Below are 16,547 nucleotides of genomic sequence, written 5' to 3'. Positions count from 1 at the left end.
CTAGGACCCCACCCCCATCTAAGCCGCCCTGCTTCTTGTCCCCCGACTGCCCCCTCCTGAGAACCCCCTATGACCCTACCTGTCCCCTGACTGCCCCAACCCTTATCCATACCCCCACCCCATATTCACACCCCTGCCCCCAGACAGACCCCTGGGGACTCCCATGCCCTATCCAACTGCTCCACGCCCCCTGACAGGACCCCCAGAACTCCTGACCCATCCAACCCCCTCTGCTACCTGCCTGCTTTGACCCCTCTCCACACCCCTGCCCCCCTGACAGCCCCCCCAGAACCCCCAACCTATCTAACCCCCCCTGCTCCCTGTCCCTGACTGTCCCAACCCCTCTCCACACCCCTGCCCCCAACAGCCCCCCCAGAACCCCAGACCCATCTAACCCCCCCCCCGGTCCCCTGACCAGGGCCGGCTTTAAAGAGCCCAGGAATCGGGCTGCGCTCCGGCCGGAACCAGGGCCGGCGCTGCTGGGGCCCAAGCCGGGCCGGGCCCGGGGTGCTCGGCCAGCGCCGGGGCCGCCACCCTGGGGCCAGAGCTGCCAGGCGCCGCTCGGCCTGGGCCGCGCCTCCCCGGAGCTCTCCTCCTCGCGCCCCCCCGCCCCAGCTTACCTGCTGCTGCCTCCCGCTTGCCCCTGCTTCTTTTTAGACTTCCCACGAAGATCTGATTCGCGGGAAGCAGGGGAGGGGGAGGAGCAGGTGGGCGGAGTGTTCAGGGGAGTGGAGGAGGGGGAAGACAGCTGGGGGGCCGGACAGCATGGTAAGGCTGCAGGGGATGGGGGGAGCTGGGAAGGGGCTTTGGGTGCCCAGCGGTGCTTGGCCGCCGGTTTTCTGTCTATAAATAGCCGACCGGGGGGAAATCCTGGACATTTTTAGATTTTTAAAAATCCCCCCCGGACGGCTATTTATAGACCAAAAAGCCGGACATGTCCGGGGAAATCCGGACATATGGTAGCCCTAGCTTCCACATTAAATGCAGAGCCTAACAGGCCTAGGCCGCTATGATCCCACATAGCAGAAGGAGTAGCAGGAGCCCAGTCTCACTTTGATTTTAATGAAGAAAAGGCAAGAGGTAATGGAACAGAATTACAGAAACTCATTCAGTCAAAGTCTAAATCACTATAGAAGCCTTTCCTCCATGTGTGCAAAATCTGCTGCCTTTAAAAATAGCCCCTTCTGCTACACAGGCCCCTATGATGGCACTTCCGTGCATCTTTCTCCTTCAGTCCTGTTCTCATGAGCAGCTGCTTGTTCTTGGTGACTGTGTTTTGCTCTTTAGGAGAACTAAATTGTATCTCCAAGTGAGAAACAGGTAAGGCAGTTGCTGAGAGCAGCAGGCTGGTTCTGCTGCATTAGAGTTCCCATACTGGTAGCAGCCTGTAAAATTCCCCATGGTGAAGTGGAAGGAAAGAAAAGGAAGCCTGCTAGTAGCCTCCACTGCCAGGAAGGGAACTGGACCAGAAAAGGAACTAAAACTAGGAAGTGAATGTGCAACATCACCCTATGAGGAGCCAGAGCCTCTGGTGCCTGCTGCACCCTCACTGTTTACCAGAAACTGTAGTGGAGGGCAGAAGATGATGACTGCTAGCCATTAATATTCTCAACACCTGTTGTAGTCTGCAGGGAGATCCCTGCAACCTCCCCACAGTTGGCCTCAGGAAAGAGTCACCTTTAGTGACTCATCTAGAAGATCCAGGTGATTCACCCTGACAGGTGCATAGTGACCCAGGGTCACTTGCATGTCCCACCTATTAAGCTGAGCATTTATTTTTTAAATGACACTAATGTGGGGGATGGGGGAAAAAACTAGCAAGGTTGGCACATGTCCCAGTTTTGGAGTAAACTGTTCTGCTACATGGTCTTTAATTGCAGTGTAAAATTTTCTGCCTGCCATGCACATTTGTTTGGCCCACAGTCAACATCTGCACCCATGGTGTGGTACAGGGGCTGTAGCTACAGGCAGCCTGTGGCATTCACAGCTGAGGGAAGTCAAAACAAAAGGCTGTAACTGTAGAGAGAGAGCCCTAATTTCATAACCACACCCACCGATTGTAGCTTTGCAAATTAGGATTATGAATGCAATTAAAGCTCGGAGCAGGCAGGGTACTTTCTCCTTTGTACAGCATTGCACAACAGCCTAGGTGCATGATAACTGAAGGATCAGGAATTGGGTATCATATGGGCTAATCCATGTGGCAAAGTCCATTGATACCTAGAACTTCTCCAACTTACCCCTGCACTGAAGCTTGGGTCCAATAGGAGGTTTACAATCCTACCCTAACTTAAGGCCAGTTTTTCCCCCCAGAACAGAATTGGGGGGAGGAAGGAGTGACCAGGTGCCAGCAACACTTAAGTGGCAAAGACAAGGGACCCCACAACCTCATCTGTAAAGCCAGTGATCTCCAGCAGCTCCATCTTCTTGGAAAGCAGATGAGGATTCAGCCTCTACCCAGTGGGTGTGAGTTGGGGCCTCTGGTCCAGGTCCAGCCTTCACACAGTAATCAGCCCAATGGCCCAAGACAAAGTGCTCAAAGCAGATTGGGAATCACACTGAAATCAAATCATTCTGATCTCAGTAAACAAGGCCGTTACCAACTGAGCAGGTGATGGCAGCTACTGGGAGAGATTCCCAGTCCTCTCTGCTGCTAAGATAATTGGTAAAATTACAACCATTAAAAGGAGAAAGATTATTCCTGAAGAGCAGCTGGCTGTGGAAGGGGAGCCCCAGCTTTGTCATGTATTAAAAGTAGGCATTCCACACAGCACATTGGATTCAAGGGGGCAAGCCACTGCCTCCATGCAGTTGGACCATCCTGCTCCAGATGCCCTGGAATTTCACCTCCAAATGTCATGTCTCATCTAAAGAGCAGCCAGAGGCTGGTCACATCAGAGTCCAGCTTCTGTGCAGAAGAATGCTCAGTTACTGAAGGACAACCCAACCACTCCCAGGGGCAGCGCTGCTCCCTCTTGCTCCCTGGGGAGGGGTCAGAGCAATTGTCATGGCTGTTCTTCTCCCTCGTTGGAAACATGCCGGTAGCCAGGTGGCTGGGACTGTATGCGGAAAATGACAGTCAGGAGGAGGATAATGAGGAGGAAGAGGATGGATCCACAGACAGCCAGAGCCACAATCAGTTCTGCAAGGGAGAAAATGAGCATTCAGTCTGGTAACATTCAATCATCACTGTCTCTCACTAATGCCCAGCCCAGCTGGCACTCACCTGTGTCCTGAACATTGCTTGCTACCTGGCATTCGCGCGCCCAATCCTGGGGAATGATGGGGTCAGTGAGCCGCAGGAAATCCAGCAAGGGGCAGTGCTGGTCACAGCCAGGCAGTGTCAGTGGAAAAGGCTCCCTCCCACTCTCGTTGTGGAAAAACATCTCCACAGAAAAGTTACTGGGGACAAAGCAGAGACACAAATCGAGATGGAGTGCTGAGAAGTCAGTAATTACATATTCCTTCTCCCATTTTCCTCCTGCCCAGGACCATTGCCCTCTCCAGCCATCCTGTAGATATCTCTTCCTATCACCCACTTAGCATGCAGCTCTGGGAGCTAGCCCTTTCCCGTTGTTCTGTATTAAGATCTTCCTTCTGTTGTTCTGCCCTTGGGAGCAAGGGCAAGAGGGTCTGCCCTGAGGCTAGAGTCTTGCCTACATGTTTAACCCAGCAGATGCCCTTATTGTAGCCCTCACCTGTCATCATCTTGGTAAAGCTCAAATATGTGACATGAGGCATATGGTGCTTGCCTCCCATTGTAGACATTCAGAGCCATCTGCAGTGCCACAAGCGTTGTGTCATGCTAAGGAAGAGGGAGAGAACGTGAATCACTCTTCACGAATAAGACAGAATGCCTGGGACCACATCCACAAAAGGAGAGCTCAGCAGGGGACCAGGGACTGTGCTGGGCAAGAGACAGCTCATTGAAGAAACCCAGGACCATGCCAGAGAAGGGAAAATAGATTATGGGAAACTCACTAGAGCAACGGTTCTCAAACTTTAGCAACCAGAGTACCCCTATTTTGATTTAAAAATTTGTGGGGACCCCCAAGCCCCCGTTCAGCCCTTGCACTGCCCCTTCACAGAGGCGCTGCCCCTGCTCACTCCATCCCCCCTCCTTCTATCGCTTGCTCTCGCCAACCCTCACTCACTTGCATCAGGCTGGGGCAGGAGGGGATGCGGGGTTCGGGCTCTGGGCGGGAGTTTGGGTGCAGGCTCTGGGCTGGGGCAGGTGGTTGAGGTGCGGGAAGGGTTGCGGGGTGCAGGCTCTGGGAGGGAATTTGGGTGCAGGAGGGGGTGTGGGCTCTGGCTGGGGCAGTGTGTTGGGGTGCAGGAGGGGATGCGGGGGGTAGTGCTTACCTTGGGCAGCTCCCGAAAGCTACCAGAACATCCTCTGGCTGGGGCTCCTAGGCGGGGGGCTGGGGGTCTCCACACGCTGCCCCTGCCCGCAGGTACTGCCTCTGCAGCTCCCATTAGCCGCAGTTATTGGCCAATGGGAGCTGCAGAGTCTGCGCTCGGGGCAGGGGCAGCGTGTGGAGACCCCCTAGCCCTCACCCCAGGGGCTGCAGGGACATGCCTGGTGCTCCCGGAAGCAGCAGGGGGAGCCAGGACAGGCAAGCCTGTTCCCCAGCCTCCCCTGGAGGCACTCCTGGGAAGGAATTTTTCAGCGGGGCCCACAGACCCTCTGGAGTCCTCAGGGACCCCCAGGGGTCCGCAGACACAGTTTGAGAAACGCTGCACTAGAGGAATAGAGAAAGCAGAGTAGGCGCCCTGGTAAGGTAACTTGGGACTATGCCAGGGGAGGGAGGGAGCGAGAGAGCTGGAAGCTATACCAGTCTAGGAGGTCAAGTCCTTGAAGGTACATCTACATTACAACAGAACACCCATAGCTGGCCTGGATCAGCTGACTTGGGCTCTTGGGGCTGTAAAATTATAGTGTAGACGTCCGGGCTTGGGCAGGAGCTGGGGCTCTGTGACCCTAGATGTCTGCAATTTCATAGCTCCACAGCCCAAGCCCTGCAAGCCTGAGTCAGCTGACCCAGGCCAGTCATGGGTGTTTTATTGCAGTGTAGACACATCCCAAGGGAACCCATTCTATGGCAGTTCTGGGAGTGATGCTGGACAGTCTAACTCAGCAGGTTGCTAGAGAGGGAGATGATTGTCTGCATCTGTCATTGGCCGAAACACCACATCAGGGTAGCACAACCCATCTATCAGAAGGGGCAGTGACCCCAAGTCTGTCCTCCTGCTCTTGCTGACTCAGCCACATGCTGGATTTTTAGACTGGGAATTCACTTCCTCGGATGCAGAAGGGATGATGCCAGGTGCTGTAGAGCATATGCTGATATGGGTAGAGACATATTCTGGATGTAGGGACTGCACTGGAGGATGGAAGGGGGCAGAGCCCCCACCAAGGCCCAAATCCCATGGCAGGTGGAGTGGGAGGGCAGCTCCCCGATGCAGACTTACTGCTGAGTAGGCAAGTAATTTCAGATGCTGGGGTGCAGACGCATTTGCTGCTGAGGTCATGTTTTTCCTTATCTGAGCCAGCAGGACCCCTGAGGAAAGAGAATAGCTGGTCAGATCCCAAAGCTCATTAGGACAGAATGAGACTCTTACCTGAGATGCCATCCCTTCCCCACTCACCACCCTGCAGACGAGCTTTCTCCATCTGCTGGTGGATCCCAAACAGGAATTCAAAGCCAAAGTCTTTTAGTTGCTTCAACCGAGTCATGACATCTGGGGTCACCCATGGCGGCAGTAGCAGCTTATGTGTTTGCTGAAAAGACAAAAGGAGAACTCATTCAAAGGGAGACTGTGTAGGCAGGGTGTAGGTCACAGGGCTCAGAGTCAGGAAACCTGGGATCTAGTCCAGATTCTGCCATGGGCTCACAGTGTTACCATGGATGACTCCCTTCCTCATCTGGGCTCAGTCTCCTCTCTCACCCCCATCTGCAGAACTACGTTTGTAAGACATTCTGCCATCTCATCATAAGAAGCACAAAGAATAGTAAGAATAAAAACTAGGAACTACATTTTTCTGAAAATACAGCCAGAGTGTGATGTTAGCTCAAGTTGCAGAGACAATAATCCTGGGACATCTGCTTTGTGTGAAGATGATTCTGCCCCACTGAGACCACACACAGCCAGAAATCAAAACATAAGACAAAAGAGCAGGAAGAAGACTCAGACAAAGCTATTGCTATAGGCAGAGCACATCCATACAGGGGAAGTCATCAGAAGCACAGGCACTTGTGCACTGAGGAAGAGAGCAGAATACTAGCACTCTGTAATTGTAATATTGAGATGCAGTTCAGATGGAAGCCCCAATAACCATGCTCTGAACAAGGGGAGTCAGAAGAGGAGTCTGCTTTGCAGACAGCCAGTGTACTCAGAGGAATGGATGAATTATGGTGAAAGCAGCTGTAATCTCCTCAGAAAGGTCACAACTTTTGGGGCATCTCTCAGTTGGGCCAATTTCCCAGGCCATGTCCCATCAGACTCCATGGGAGACTAGGACAAGCACCCTCTGGGCCATTCTACATGATTCAGATCAGGTACCTGTCAGCAGCCTGGGTAGTTGGTAAATGAATGCAAAACAAAGAGCACAGCTAGGAAGTTCTGGTTTTGCTTGGAGTTATTTGTTGGTTTGAGCTGGTGGAGTGAATCTACTGCCTCAGCAGTGGAAATGCCAGTTTCACTCAGCAAGGTCTATTCACCAGAGCATTATTTGTAAGGCTGTGAGCACCACCACTTCTCTCTGAGTAAGCAGAACTTCCTTTCCTGGGGTACAGCCCTGTCCTGTGTGCCATGGGAATAAAGTTCTCCCTTCTCAGAGCCTGCCCACTCTCCTTCTGCTAACCAATGAGCTGTTCTTTGAGTTCTCAGCCCTGTAACTGTCTGCTTAGACTTCTCACAGATTTAATGAACAGGGCCTCTGACCCTGCTACACAAGGTCTTTGAGCGGGACCAAGAGCAGGAATGGGAAAGGGACTCCCTGATCTTTCTTCTAGGGGAGTTTCTATTTCACTAGCAGGAGCTGCTTAAATCAAGATTCCTACAAGGAAAGATAGTGGATTATGAGATGCTAAGAAAGTCTTTGGAAATCGGGGAGTGCTTGTTCCTCCCAGTACCAGGGGCTACAGGGCTTTTCAGATGCCATGCCCACAGGAAAAAAAAGGATGGCATAAGCCAAAGAAATGCAGCAAACTATCCAGAAGGAATCTGTGCAAACATACTTGAGTCTGGGAGGGGTAGACCCTTCTAGTTAATGAACAAGAGTGAAATTCAGCCCAGTCACAAAATCAATTACTGTGCTGGCAAGGGAAGGTTTAGAATGACATTTTTGGTAATTACAGTATTTGGACCCCCAGGGATTTTGAGGTCTACGGGCTTGTCTACACATGGAGTTATTCAAGAATAGTTATTCTGGAATAGCTATTTCTGAATAAATCTATGTGCTGGCACACTCATTCCAGAGTAAGAGTACCTTTTTCTAAATAAACTTAATCCACTTTCTGGATTAAAGGTGTCTACACAGAGTTATTCTGGAATAGCTATTCCACTTTAAATTCATACCCCACTTTATTCTGGAATAATTTTCCTGTGTAGACAAACCCGTAGGAAGGTTTTAACTAATCAGCAGTGTTCAAGCACTGATTCTACTTATATTATGGTGGTGTCAGTCATGGCTCCATACTTAGCAGAGCTGAGTTTTGCACTCAAAGCACAGATTAGACAATTTTGTATGTGTGAAGAATAGAGGGTTTCCTCCCCAAATGTAGAGCTTCCAGGCCTTGTCTACACAAACTTGCACTGGATGAATACTCAGGTATTTGGTTAAACCAGGACAAGTCTGTGTGTAAACAAGGCCATACTCTGAGTGCTAAATGGATTTTCTGAGCATTTGAAGGTAATTTATTCGTTTACATTTTAAAAGTAATTTAAAAAATGAGTCCTAAGAAATGTAACATCCTATGTCAGACCATTTTTGTCCCCAATGATCTCAGTTCAGGCATTGTCTATCTACACAAAAATTGGCAAAGATCTGAATTTGGAATAGACCTGGTGCAAGGAATAGGTTTGGAAAAGAAATGTTTAGAATTAATTATCACTTTTCCTGTTATTCTTCATAACTGGAAGTTTCACTTTCAACAGAGGCTGGAGAATGTTTTTCAGAGAAACTCAAAGAATTGCCCTCTTTCAAAATGGCTCCCAAATCCAATTTGGTTCAATGGGACTTAGACCACAGGCTGCCCTTAGCAAATATGGCCAAGAAAATAACTGTCCTGTAGTGACATTATGAAGAAAAAAAAAAAAAGTCTTAAAAATCAGTTTAATCTCATTTGGGATTAAAAAAAAAAAAGCATGAATTGTAATTGTATTGTTACTGCAAGGTGTCACTACAATGCAGAGTTAAGGTTATTGAGTGTTCTAACTGTTTGGATTTCTTTTAGTTTTAACCTCAACTCTAAATTTCTTGGGTTTGTAATGCTTGTTTTGGGATAATTACAACACAAACTATAATGTTTACCACAGTTCCCTCTAAGGTGTGGGCCTGTGCAGCCACACACAAGGGAATGAAGGACCGTGCGCCTAATTAGTGGAGCCGCGCAGACGTGGCTCCACTAATTAGGTGCCTCCTGGACACTGGAGAGAGGTTGTGGAAGGTGAGGTGGGTAAGGGTCAGGTGGGGGTGGGGAAACTAAGTTTGGGGCATCCCAGGACTCCCAGCCCTAGCTGGGCTGCCTGTGGCAGCCAGGGAGAGACGTGACTCTCCCCAGCAGCTGCCTCTCTGCAGCCCTAGCAGTGCACCTTGTTAATTATCCCTTGTTTTAATATTCTTTCTTCCATATCTATTAACTTTTAAAAAATATCGATCTTGGTTTTTTGTTTGTACTGGTGGCGCATATCCGCACATTACCTCGATATTGGTGCACATACCAAAATTCAATCTCCACATGGATGGAAAAAATTAGAGGGAACATTGATGTTTACCCTATATTACTGATATGTGCTTTCAGCCTTAACTCCATTTTAATGTAGTTTTTGTTTGGGAATTACTAAAATTACTAAAAGAGCCACTTTGCTCTTGTTTAGGGCCTTCCTGTGTCAGAGGAGCTCAAAACATTTTACAAACAATGAGGAATAAAACCTAACAGTCCTCTAGATTGTAGGAATGTATTATTCCCATTTACAGATAGGGAAACTGAGGCACTGAGCAGGAAAGTGACTGGCCCAAGTTAACTGAGAGCTAGGGGAGCATCAGGAATAGTACCCAGGAGTCTTGACTCCCTCTTCCTTGCTCAGATAACTAGATTAACACTCCCTCCATCTTGAAAAAAATCTCACTCCAGATTTAACTAATTAAAACCAAAGAATAGTAAAGATTTTGGGACAACCACCCCTTTCTCAGGAGATAGAATGCCAAAGGTTAATTAAGTTTCAGTTCTGGCATGACATCTGAAATATGCAGCTAGAGGATCTATGGTGCTGGAGCAGATAGATATCCTAAATTGTGCCTCTGGAGCGGGAGAAGAGTTGTTATTCCGAAATCTGAAGATTAGGGCTAACTATGTGGAGGGAGAAGTGGAACGTTGCTGTACAACAGGCAAATCCATTTCTCACCAATGCAATTGCCTCCAGTCTAGTAAATCCCTAATCTCACTCTGCTGAGCCAAGACTCAGGTCCCTGCTTTTGTGGGGGGGGATGCCCAGACTAACTTACCTCACAAAAAAGTGTGTCGTACACGTTCCAGACAGATTCCAGGGACACATCCCGGATCCCTGTCTGATTTGCCACCATCTCCAGGAACTCCTGCAGGCGACAAGGCAGAGACTCAAACCTTCTGGTCTTCCACCACATAACTCTGCAGAGTGGAGATCTTCCACCCTTCCCTGAAACCTACAATCATATAAAGGTATCTCCTTCCTGCTCAGGGAGACCTTTTCTCACAAACTCTCACTTACCAAATTTTGTCTGGTTTTATTTATGTACTCTGCTGACTGCCGGGTTTCATTCTGTAGCTGCTCATACCGCGGGCAAGGGGATAATGGAAACTTCAGCAGCTGGGCAGAAACAAAAGGAGAGGCTGGGTCAGGGAAGTTCCTGACAAGCAGCAGCGACTGTACTGCCTCCCCACCACAACCCCTCCGATGAACTGCACCCTTAAACAGGGTCTAAATAGTTCCTTCTGAGGAAGGGTCTCCCTTCCAGTGAGACGCTACATCTAACAACTAAATCAACAAGGGACACAAGGAGAATTCCGGGTCTAGAAGCAGGGGGATCCCCTGCAAGGCCAGGCTAAGGAGCGATATGGGGTAAACTGAGGACTGAAGGGGGAGGACACTGAAGAGGGAGGCTCTTGGCGATAATAAGAACACCATGCCTGAGCTGCCAATATTTATCCTTAAAAATGACTCACCCTCTCCCCAGAGTCGGGCACAGTGTGTACAGGGATTGGCTGCCAGGAAACATTGGGGTTGAACACCTGTTGTCCTTGTGGGGGGTACAGTCCTGCCAGATTGGCCTCTGCGCTCATCAGCGTCCGGTCGTAATCTGTGCTGCGAATGAAGATCTGCAAGGGGCACAGAGAGCCTGTTCTGTGAATATCACTATTGTACTCAGGAGTGGGGATACCTGGGCTCTGACCAAGGGACTCAGAATACAGGCACCACAAAGACAAAAAGTTTTAGGCACGGCAGAGTACATGGAGTGTGCTGAGGCCATTACTGCTTAAGCACTTCACAAACAATGGTGGTTAAAGAGGGAGTGCATAACACAGGGCAGGCTATTAAGGCATATGGGCACTGTGGGATACATCATGGAGATGGGAGATAGAATACAAGTGAAGGAGTAGGTCAGGCAGAATAATATAAGTAGCAAATAGGTAGGAGACAAGGCAGGAGATATAGATATAGGGGATGGTAAAAAGAGAAAAATATAGTGTAGTTACAGCACAGGGTTCAGTCCTCAGCTCTGCCATTGACTTGCTATGTAACCTGTGACAAGAATCTGCCCCTCTCTGGCCTGTTTTTTCATCTGTGAAATGATGACAATAGCAACCTGGCTAGTGGATGTGGCAGAGGTTTCATTTATTAATGTCTATGAAGCACTTTTTGGTCCTTGGAGGGAAGGGGGCAGAAGATTATTATCATTCCAGAGCTTGGCAGGAGGAAAACTTGACAATACAGAAGAAGAACAAGAGCAATTGCAGAGATTCAAGGAGGGTCAAAGTGGTGAGAGTTTGATACCTTGGCATTTGTGTACTGAAGCAACTGGAGGGGGGGGGGAAAGAGAGGTGTGTGGGGCAGGCTTCAGTGATAGGTGGAGTAGATGAGATGAATGGTTATAAATGCAGGGATAAATATCCTGGCAGTCAGGACATCAGAGAAGCAGATAAAACAAGAGTCTTGTGAATGGTGATATAGTTTTGCTTTACAGAGCATCTTGCATACAAACTATATCCTCAAAACTTATTCTCGGAAAACACAAGATTTACTCACTGCCTTTACTCTGAATATTTCCACCCGTCTGACCTGAGGCATGGCTAGAGAGAGACCTTTTCCCATTAGCTAGGATGAAAGACATCCAAGGTGTGCTCTAAAGAAATGTCTAAGCAGTATCTTAACATGGGATAAAGAAAGAACAATCTACAGCGCTGTCTCAGGTTGCTCATCCTTGGGCATATGCTCATGTCCCAGCACCCTTTTATAGGGCTCTAGCCTGTGGCTGAATCAAGTGACCAACAGTCACACAATGGCAACCCGGAGCTGGTGCTTCCTATAAGAGGGAGCTTGATGAGAGGATACCAGGATCAGGAAGTAGGAGGGTGCTCTCTGCATTAGCCAGGTGGCAGACAGCTGCAGGAAAAAGGAGAAACAGCAGCCTCAGCTGGGAAAAGCTTTAGGAGAGAGAAAAATGTGGGAAGGAACCTCAAAGCTTGGGGAGAAGAGCTGGAAGATTTGTATTTGAGTTGACACTTAACTATTAACTGTTGTTAATGAGCTAGACCCGAAGAAGGGAGTGTTACTTGAACCACATGAATCTGCATTTATTGGAGAGCCCAAAAAGGGGAAATGAGGCAGCAGACACTCGACCAGAAGAAGTCAGCTGGCAATCCACTACCACATTAATATTAGAAGGCCTGACACAGCTGTGGGTCATGTGACAAAGTTCCTCCTCTATCTTGGTGGGTCCTGCACTTATTGGCGGATTTTCTTGCCTCAGAGATTCACCATGTGGGTTGGGGAACAGCTCAGAGACCTTCCCCTCTGGAAGAACCCACAGTCCAGGTCAATTGGGAGGTTTGGGGGGAACCCGGACCCGCCCTCTACTCCGGGTTCCAACCCAGGGCCCTGTGGACTGCAGCTGTCTATAGTGCCTCCTGTAACAGCTGCATGACAGCTACAATTCCCTGGGCTACTTCCCCATGGCCTCCTCCAAACACCTTCCTTATTCTCACCACAGGACCTTCCTCCTGGTGTCTGATAACGCTTGTGCTCCTCAGTCCTCCAGCAGCATACCCTCTCCCTCTCACTTTCAGCTCCTCGCGCCTCTTGCTCCCAGCTCCTCACACTCTCGCACTACAAACTGAAGTGAGCTCCTTTTAAAACCCAGGTGTCCTAATTAACCTGCCTGCCTTAACTGGTTCTAGCAGGTTCCTGATTACTCTAGTGCAGCCCCTTCTCTGGTCACTCAGGGAACAGAAAACTACTTATCCAGTGACCAGTATATTTGCCCTCTACCAGACTCCTGTACCCCACTGGTCTGGGTCTGTCACAGTCAGTATCAGCAATAGGACACAGGAGTCCTGAGATAACACTCCCTCCATCTTGAAACTCTTCTTCCTGCTCCAGCTGACTCAAATCTGTCAGAAGAACAGTAATAAGTATTTTTGGGGACTTCCCACATCCCTCCCTTAGAAACCCCAAATTTCACCTCTATGTATAGTATATGCCTCCTGAAAGCCTCCATACTTTGAACAAGTGAACTTCCCAAATGGCTAATCAGAACCATCCAGTTTTCAAAAACTAGGGCAAAGACTTCTGTAGCAACATCAAACTTGCAAAGAAAACAGAATCAGCTACTTTGGGACAAGACCCTTAATGCTTTACTGACAGAAATAAAAGAAGAGCTTGGGTACAGATTATGGTGTGGATGTGTAAACATATTAGACGGTGCCTGGAGCTGGTCACCGGCCTTGCCTGGGACTGGGCAAGGCAAACACAGGCTGCTTCCCTGTCCTATGGAGGGGATCAGCTACCAGCTAAAACTGTTACTTTAATTTCCATAGGCTCAAGTCTTTCATTCCTTGATACAGGGGCAGTGGTATCCAGTGCTATATTCCAACTGTAATTCATAGACCAATTTCAGAGTAGGTGTCTAACTTTCTGATAATGGTGTTGCTTCTGCTTATCCCTGGGTTAACTTTGTCCTGGTATCTCATGGGAGAGTTTATGCATACTAATAGTAGCTTTTTCTTCAATCCTACTAGCCCTTTAAGACTGGGATATCTGCCACAAAGTATAAAGAGCTGAGAGTAGGGCAGGTGTCTCTGCCTCAGTGCAGGAAACAATGATGGAAGAGAACCAGAAAGCAGGCATAGTCTTACTCAGCTAGGTGGCAACAGGATGCTCCCCCAAGGAAACTAGATCTTTAGTTGCTTCCTAAAGAATTTTACTTTGACTGACAATTTCTGAGGGGTGTTGGTATGTTTGAAGACCCAAGCACAATCTGCTAAGGATGATAGATGCAACATCTCCGTAACCCAAGGTTCTAGAAAATCTTGCATAAATATCTGCTCTACTGCAAAAGCATGGTAGAGTTAGGGTGGGGAACCAAAAAGCAATAAGGCTGCTGGATAGAGGAACTGCATTTATTTATGTGGCTGAGTTGATTTCCTTTGGAGCCTGAGTTCCACTGCTTGTTGATCAGATAAGATAACTTGCCTGAGGCCTCCTGATTCAATTTCTCAAAAGGAGGGCATGAAAGAGATACACCTAACTGCAGTTCACTCTCTGTGAGGTCTTCCCAAGAGTGGGAGGGGATCAGATAAATTCCAATTGATGTCATAGGTGCTTCTGTAGGTCTCTTTATTACCCTTTCTACCTCCCTTTATTTAGGTGGCAGTAGCCTCAGGCCTCCTCTTGCATAGTATCTTGTCACCCCCAGATGTAACCATCATTCCTTCTTGCCCTCCCTCCACCCTTACGGGACTGCACTCCTTTGGTATTCACAGTAACCCAAGTGATTTCAGAGACAGTTTCTACAGAAGATGCTATTTAATATAGTCATATTGTATCCTAATATGTGAAGGCACAGCAGCATGAACATGACAAAAGGAAACAATAAGGGGCCCTGAAGACAGTGCAGGTACCCTGAGCACTAGGCTGCTCCTTACAGGAAGATAAAGTGACTCCAGGAGAGGGATAGGGGGTGATGACCCATGGTAGTGGGGTACATTGCACTGACCTCCTGCCTATTGTATGAGGCGTTCAGGAATCCATTGTAACGCTTCCGGAGAGACTGGCCCAGATCCCATTGTTGCAGCATCCCAATCTGCACGCATCAAAAACAGGATTTGCCACTATCCTGGGCCAATCCCAGCAAAGACCTCCGATGTCAAAGGCCACATAAAATGCCTACCAAAGGGGAAAGGGTGGGTTCCCCGGCACCTCCCACCCCTTTTTAGGAAAGGGCAGCAATCCCCTTCCTAGGGGGAGAGAAAGCAGACACCTCTGAGGTACAACTCCGAATGCAATGCTGCTTCCCGTGGTACCCACCTGGGTGAGCTGCCCAAATCCCTGGGGCCACGTGCTCTCCTGATAGGGGTCCCGAGGATAGGCCCTCACTGGGGAGCGGTCCCCGTGGCGGTACAACTGAAAGAGGAAACACCTTCGAATTGCCTAGTTCCCCAAACCCGCTACCCCCCGCCCCATCACCGCGCGCGCGCCCGGCCTCCCCACCTCAGCCCAGCGGCGCCCCCCGCCCCGACCTGTCTCCCCCGTTCCCCCGCCTCGCCCGGGGCGCGGCCTCGCTCTGCGCTCCCTGTCTGGGCCGAGCCCCGCCGGTGAACCGAGGCCCGAGCTCCCCGGCTGCCGCCCCTCACCAGGGTAACGAAACGCAGGCTCCGGGCTTGAGCCAGTGGCGGTGCCAGCGCGAAGCTGATGCCCAACAGCAGGGCGAGAGGAGCCGCCATCGCTCTCCCCACCCAGCCTATCACTGACGCGGCTGCTAGGCCTGGCCCAGTCCGGCCCGCCGCCTGGAACCCCGGCGTTGCGGGCCGCAGGAGCCGCCCCGGTACATATTCCGCCACACACAGGAAAGAGGGATCCGCCATCTTGGTAGAGGCGGAAGCACCATAGAAATGGGACAGTAAAGGGAGAAAGGAACAGCACACCGGAAGTGAGTTAGAGAAGCGCCATGGGGTGGGGGAGGGTGTTTTTGTCAGCTGCTCAGGGCAGGGCCTGTCACCCATTTCCAGGCCCCCAGTGCCCTTCCCTTGGCTGCTGTCTGGTCCTTAGGCTGTGTGCATACACCCCGGAGCTAGGGTCCATTGGGACTGGCATGAATGGGGTTGGCGGGTGTTTAACTGGCTTGATGCACATGCCAGTGCCAAGGTCTTGCTCATGCTTAGGATGCCCCCACCTCCCTAGAAGCGCAGTGAGCTAGAGAATAGGTCTAAAAAGTGTGCCAGGCTTCCAGCATGCATGTGCTGTGCATTGGATCCTAGACCAACCTGACAGCTCTGATGGCTACCCTAGCCCAGTGGACAAAACACAGCTAGTACTGGCGGAACTCCAGACAAATAAACTACAGTCTGTTGAGCCTAGAAAGCTAGCATCCAGCATGCTCCTAACTCCAAGAGTGGAAGCAGGAATTTAACACGAGTATTGGACTGACTTCAGTAACATGGAATTTGTAGTGATGTCTATGGTGAAGGTTGCCTAAAATCTCCTATTCCATTCTTTGTGCATAACTTGTTGAAGCATTCATCAATTTGGCTGAAAATTCCCAGGGATGGCCTCTGTTTGAAAATTTGAGCAAAAAATGATTCAGTTGTTTTTGAGAACAAGAGAGTAAGTGTGCATGTGAGAATATATATGTCCCATTATTTAAAAAAAATGACTTTTTTAACAAGTATAAGAGGGGTAGCCGTGTTAGTCTGTATCCACAAAAATGAGGAGTCCGGTGGCACCTTAAAGACTAACAGATTTATTTACCATCAATTTGGGCTTGAATGGGGACTGGGAGTGGCTGGCTCACTACAAAAGCAATTTCCCCTCTCTTGGTATTGACACTGCCTCATCAATTATTGGGAGTGGACTACATCCACCCTGACTAAATTGGCCTTCAACATTGGTTCTCCACTTGTAAGGTAACTCTCTTCTCTTCATGTGCCAATATATATTTATGCCTGTATCTGTAATTTTCACTCCATGCATCTGAAGAAGTGGGTTTTTTACCCACGAAAGCTTATGCCCAAATAAATCTGTTAGTCTTTAAGGTGCCACCAGACTCCACGTTGTTTTTGTGACTTTTT

General features: G+C 49.4%; 1 protein-coding gene across 3 annotated transcripts; it reads right to left on the bottom strand.

Annotated features, from left to right (window-relative positions):
• Positions 1–1,043: 1,043 nt before the first annotated feature.
• Positions 1,044–15,270, bottom strand: ACP2 (acid phosphatase 2, lysosomal). 3 transcript variants are annotated; one of them, XM_065402411.1, is made up of 11 exons: positions 15,114–15,270; positions 14,788–14,883; positions 14,477–14,563; positions 10,428–10,580; positions 9,973–10,071; positions 9,731–9,820; positions 5,650–5,782; positions 5,473–5,561; positions 3,699–3,805; positions 3,227–3,402; positions 1,044–3,142 (listed from the first exon to the last, which is right to left on the bottom strand). In XM_065402411.1, exons 1-11 carry the CDS (start codon positions 15,201–15,203, stop codon positions 3,006–3,008), a joined length of 1,257 nt encoding a protein of 418 aa, XP_065258483.1. In that variant the 5' UTR covers positions 15,204–15,270; the 3' UTR covers positions 1,044–3,005. The 3 variants fall into 3 exon arrangements, with proteins under 3 accessions (XP_065258483.1, XP_065258484.1, XP_065258485.1); XM_065402412.1 differs by lacking the exon at positions 14,477–14,563; XM_065402413.1 differs by lacking the exon at positions 14,788–14,883.
• Positions 15,271–16,547: the final 1,277 nt, after the last annotated feature.

The sequence above is a fragment of the Emys orbicularis genome, chromosome 4 (assembly GCF_028017835.1).
Source record: "Emys orbicularis isolate rEmyOrb1 chromosome 4, rEmyOrb1.hap1, whole genome shotgun sequence".
In the NCBI taxonomy this organism is placed as follows: domain Eukaryota; kingdom Metazoa; phylum Chordata; order Testudines; family Emydidae; genus Emys; species Emys orbicularis.
The sequence above is the reverse complement of the archived record's forward strand: the minus strand, read 5'-3'. Positions and strand labels throughout refer to the sequence as shown.

Excerpts from the sequence above, each read along its gene's own strand:
- ACP2 (XM_065402411.1), bottom strand. The coding sequence starts at position 15,203 with ATGGCGGCTCCTCTCGCCCTGCTGTTGGGCATCAGCTTCGCGCTGGCA. Across the intron at positions 14,564-14,787 it reads GATTTGGGCAGCTCACCCAG|ATTGGGATGCTGCAACAATG; the intron begins GTGGGTACCACG and ends TGATGCGTGCAG. Across the intron at positions 9,821-9,972 it reads ATAAAACCAGACAAAATTTG|GAGTTCCTGGAGATGGTGGC; the intron begins GTAAGTGAGAGT and ends TGTCGCCTGCAG.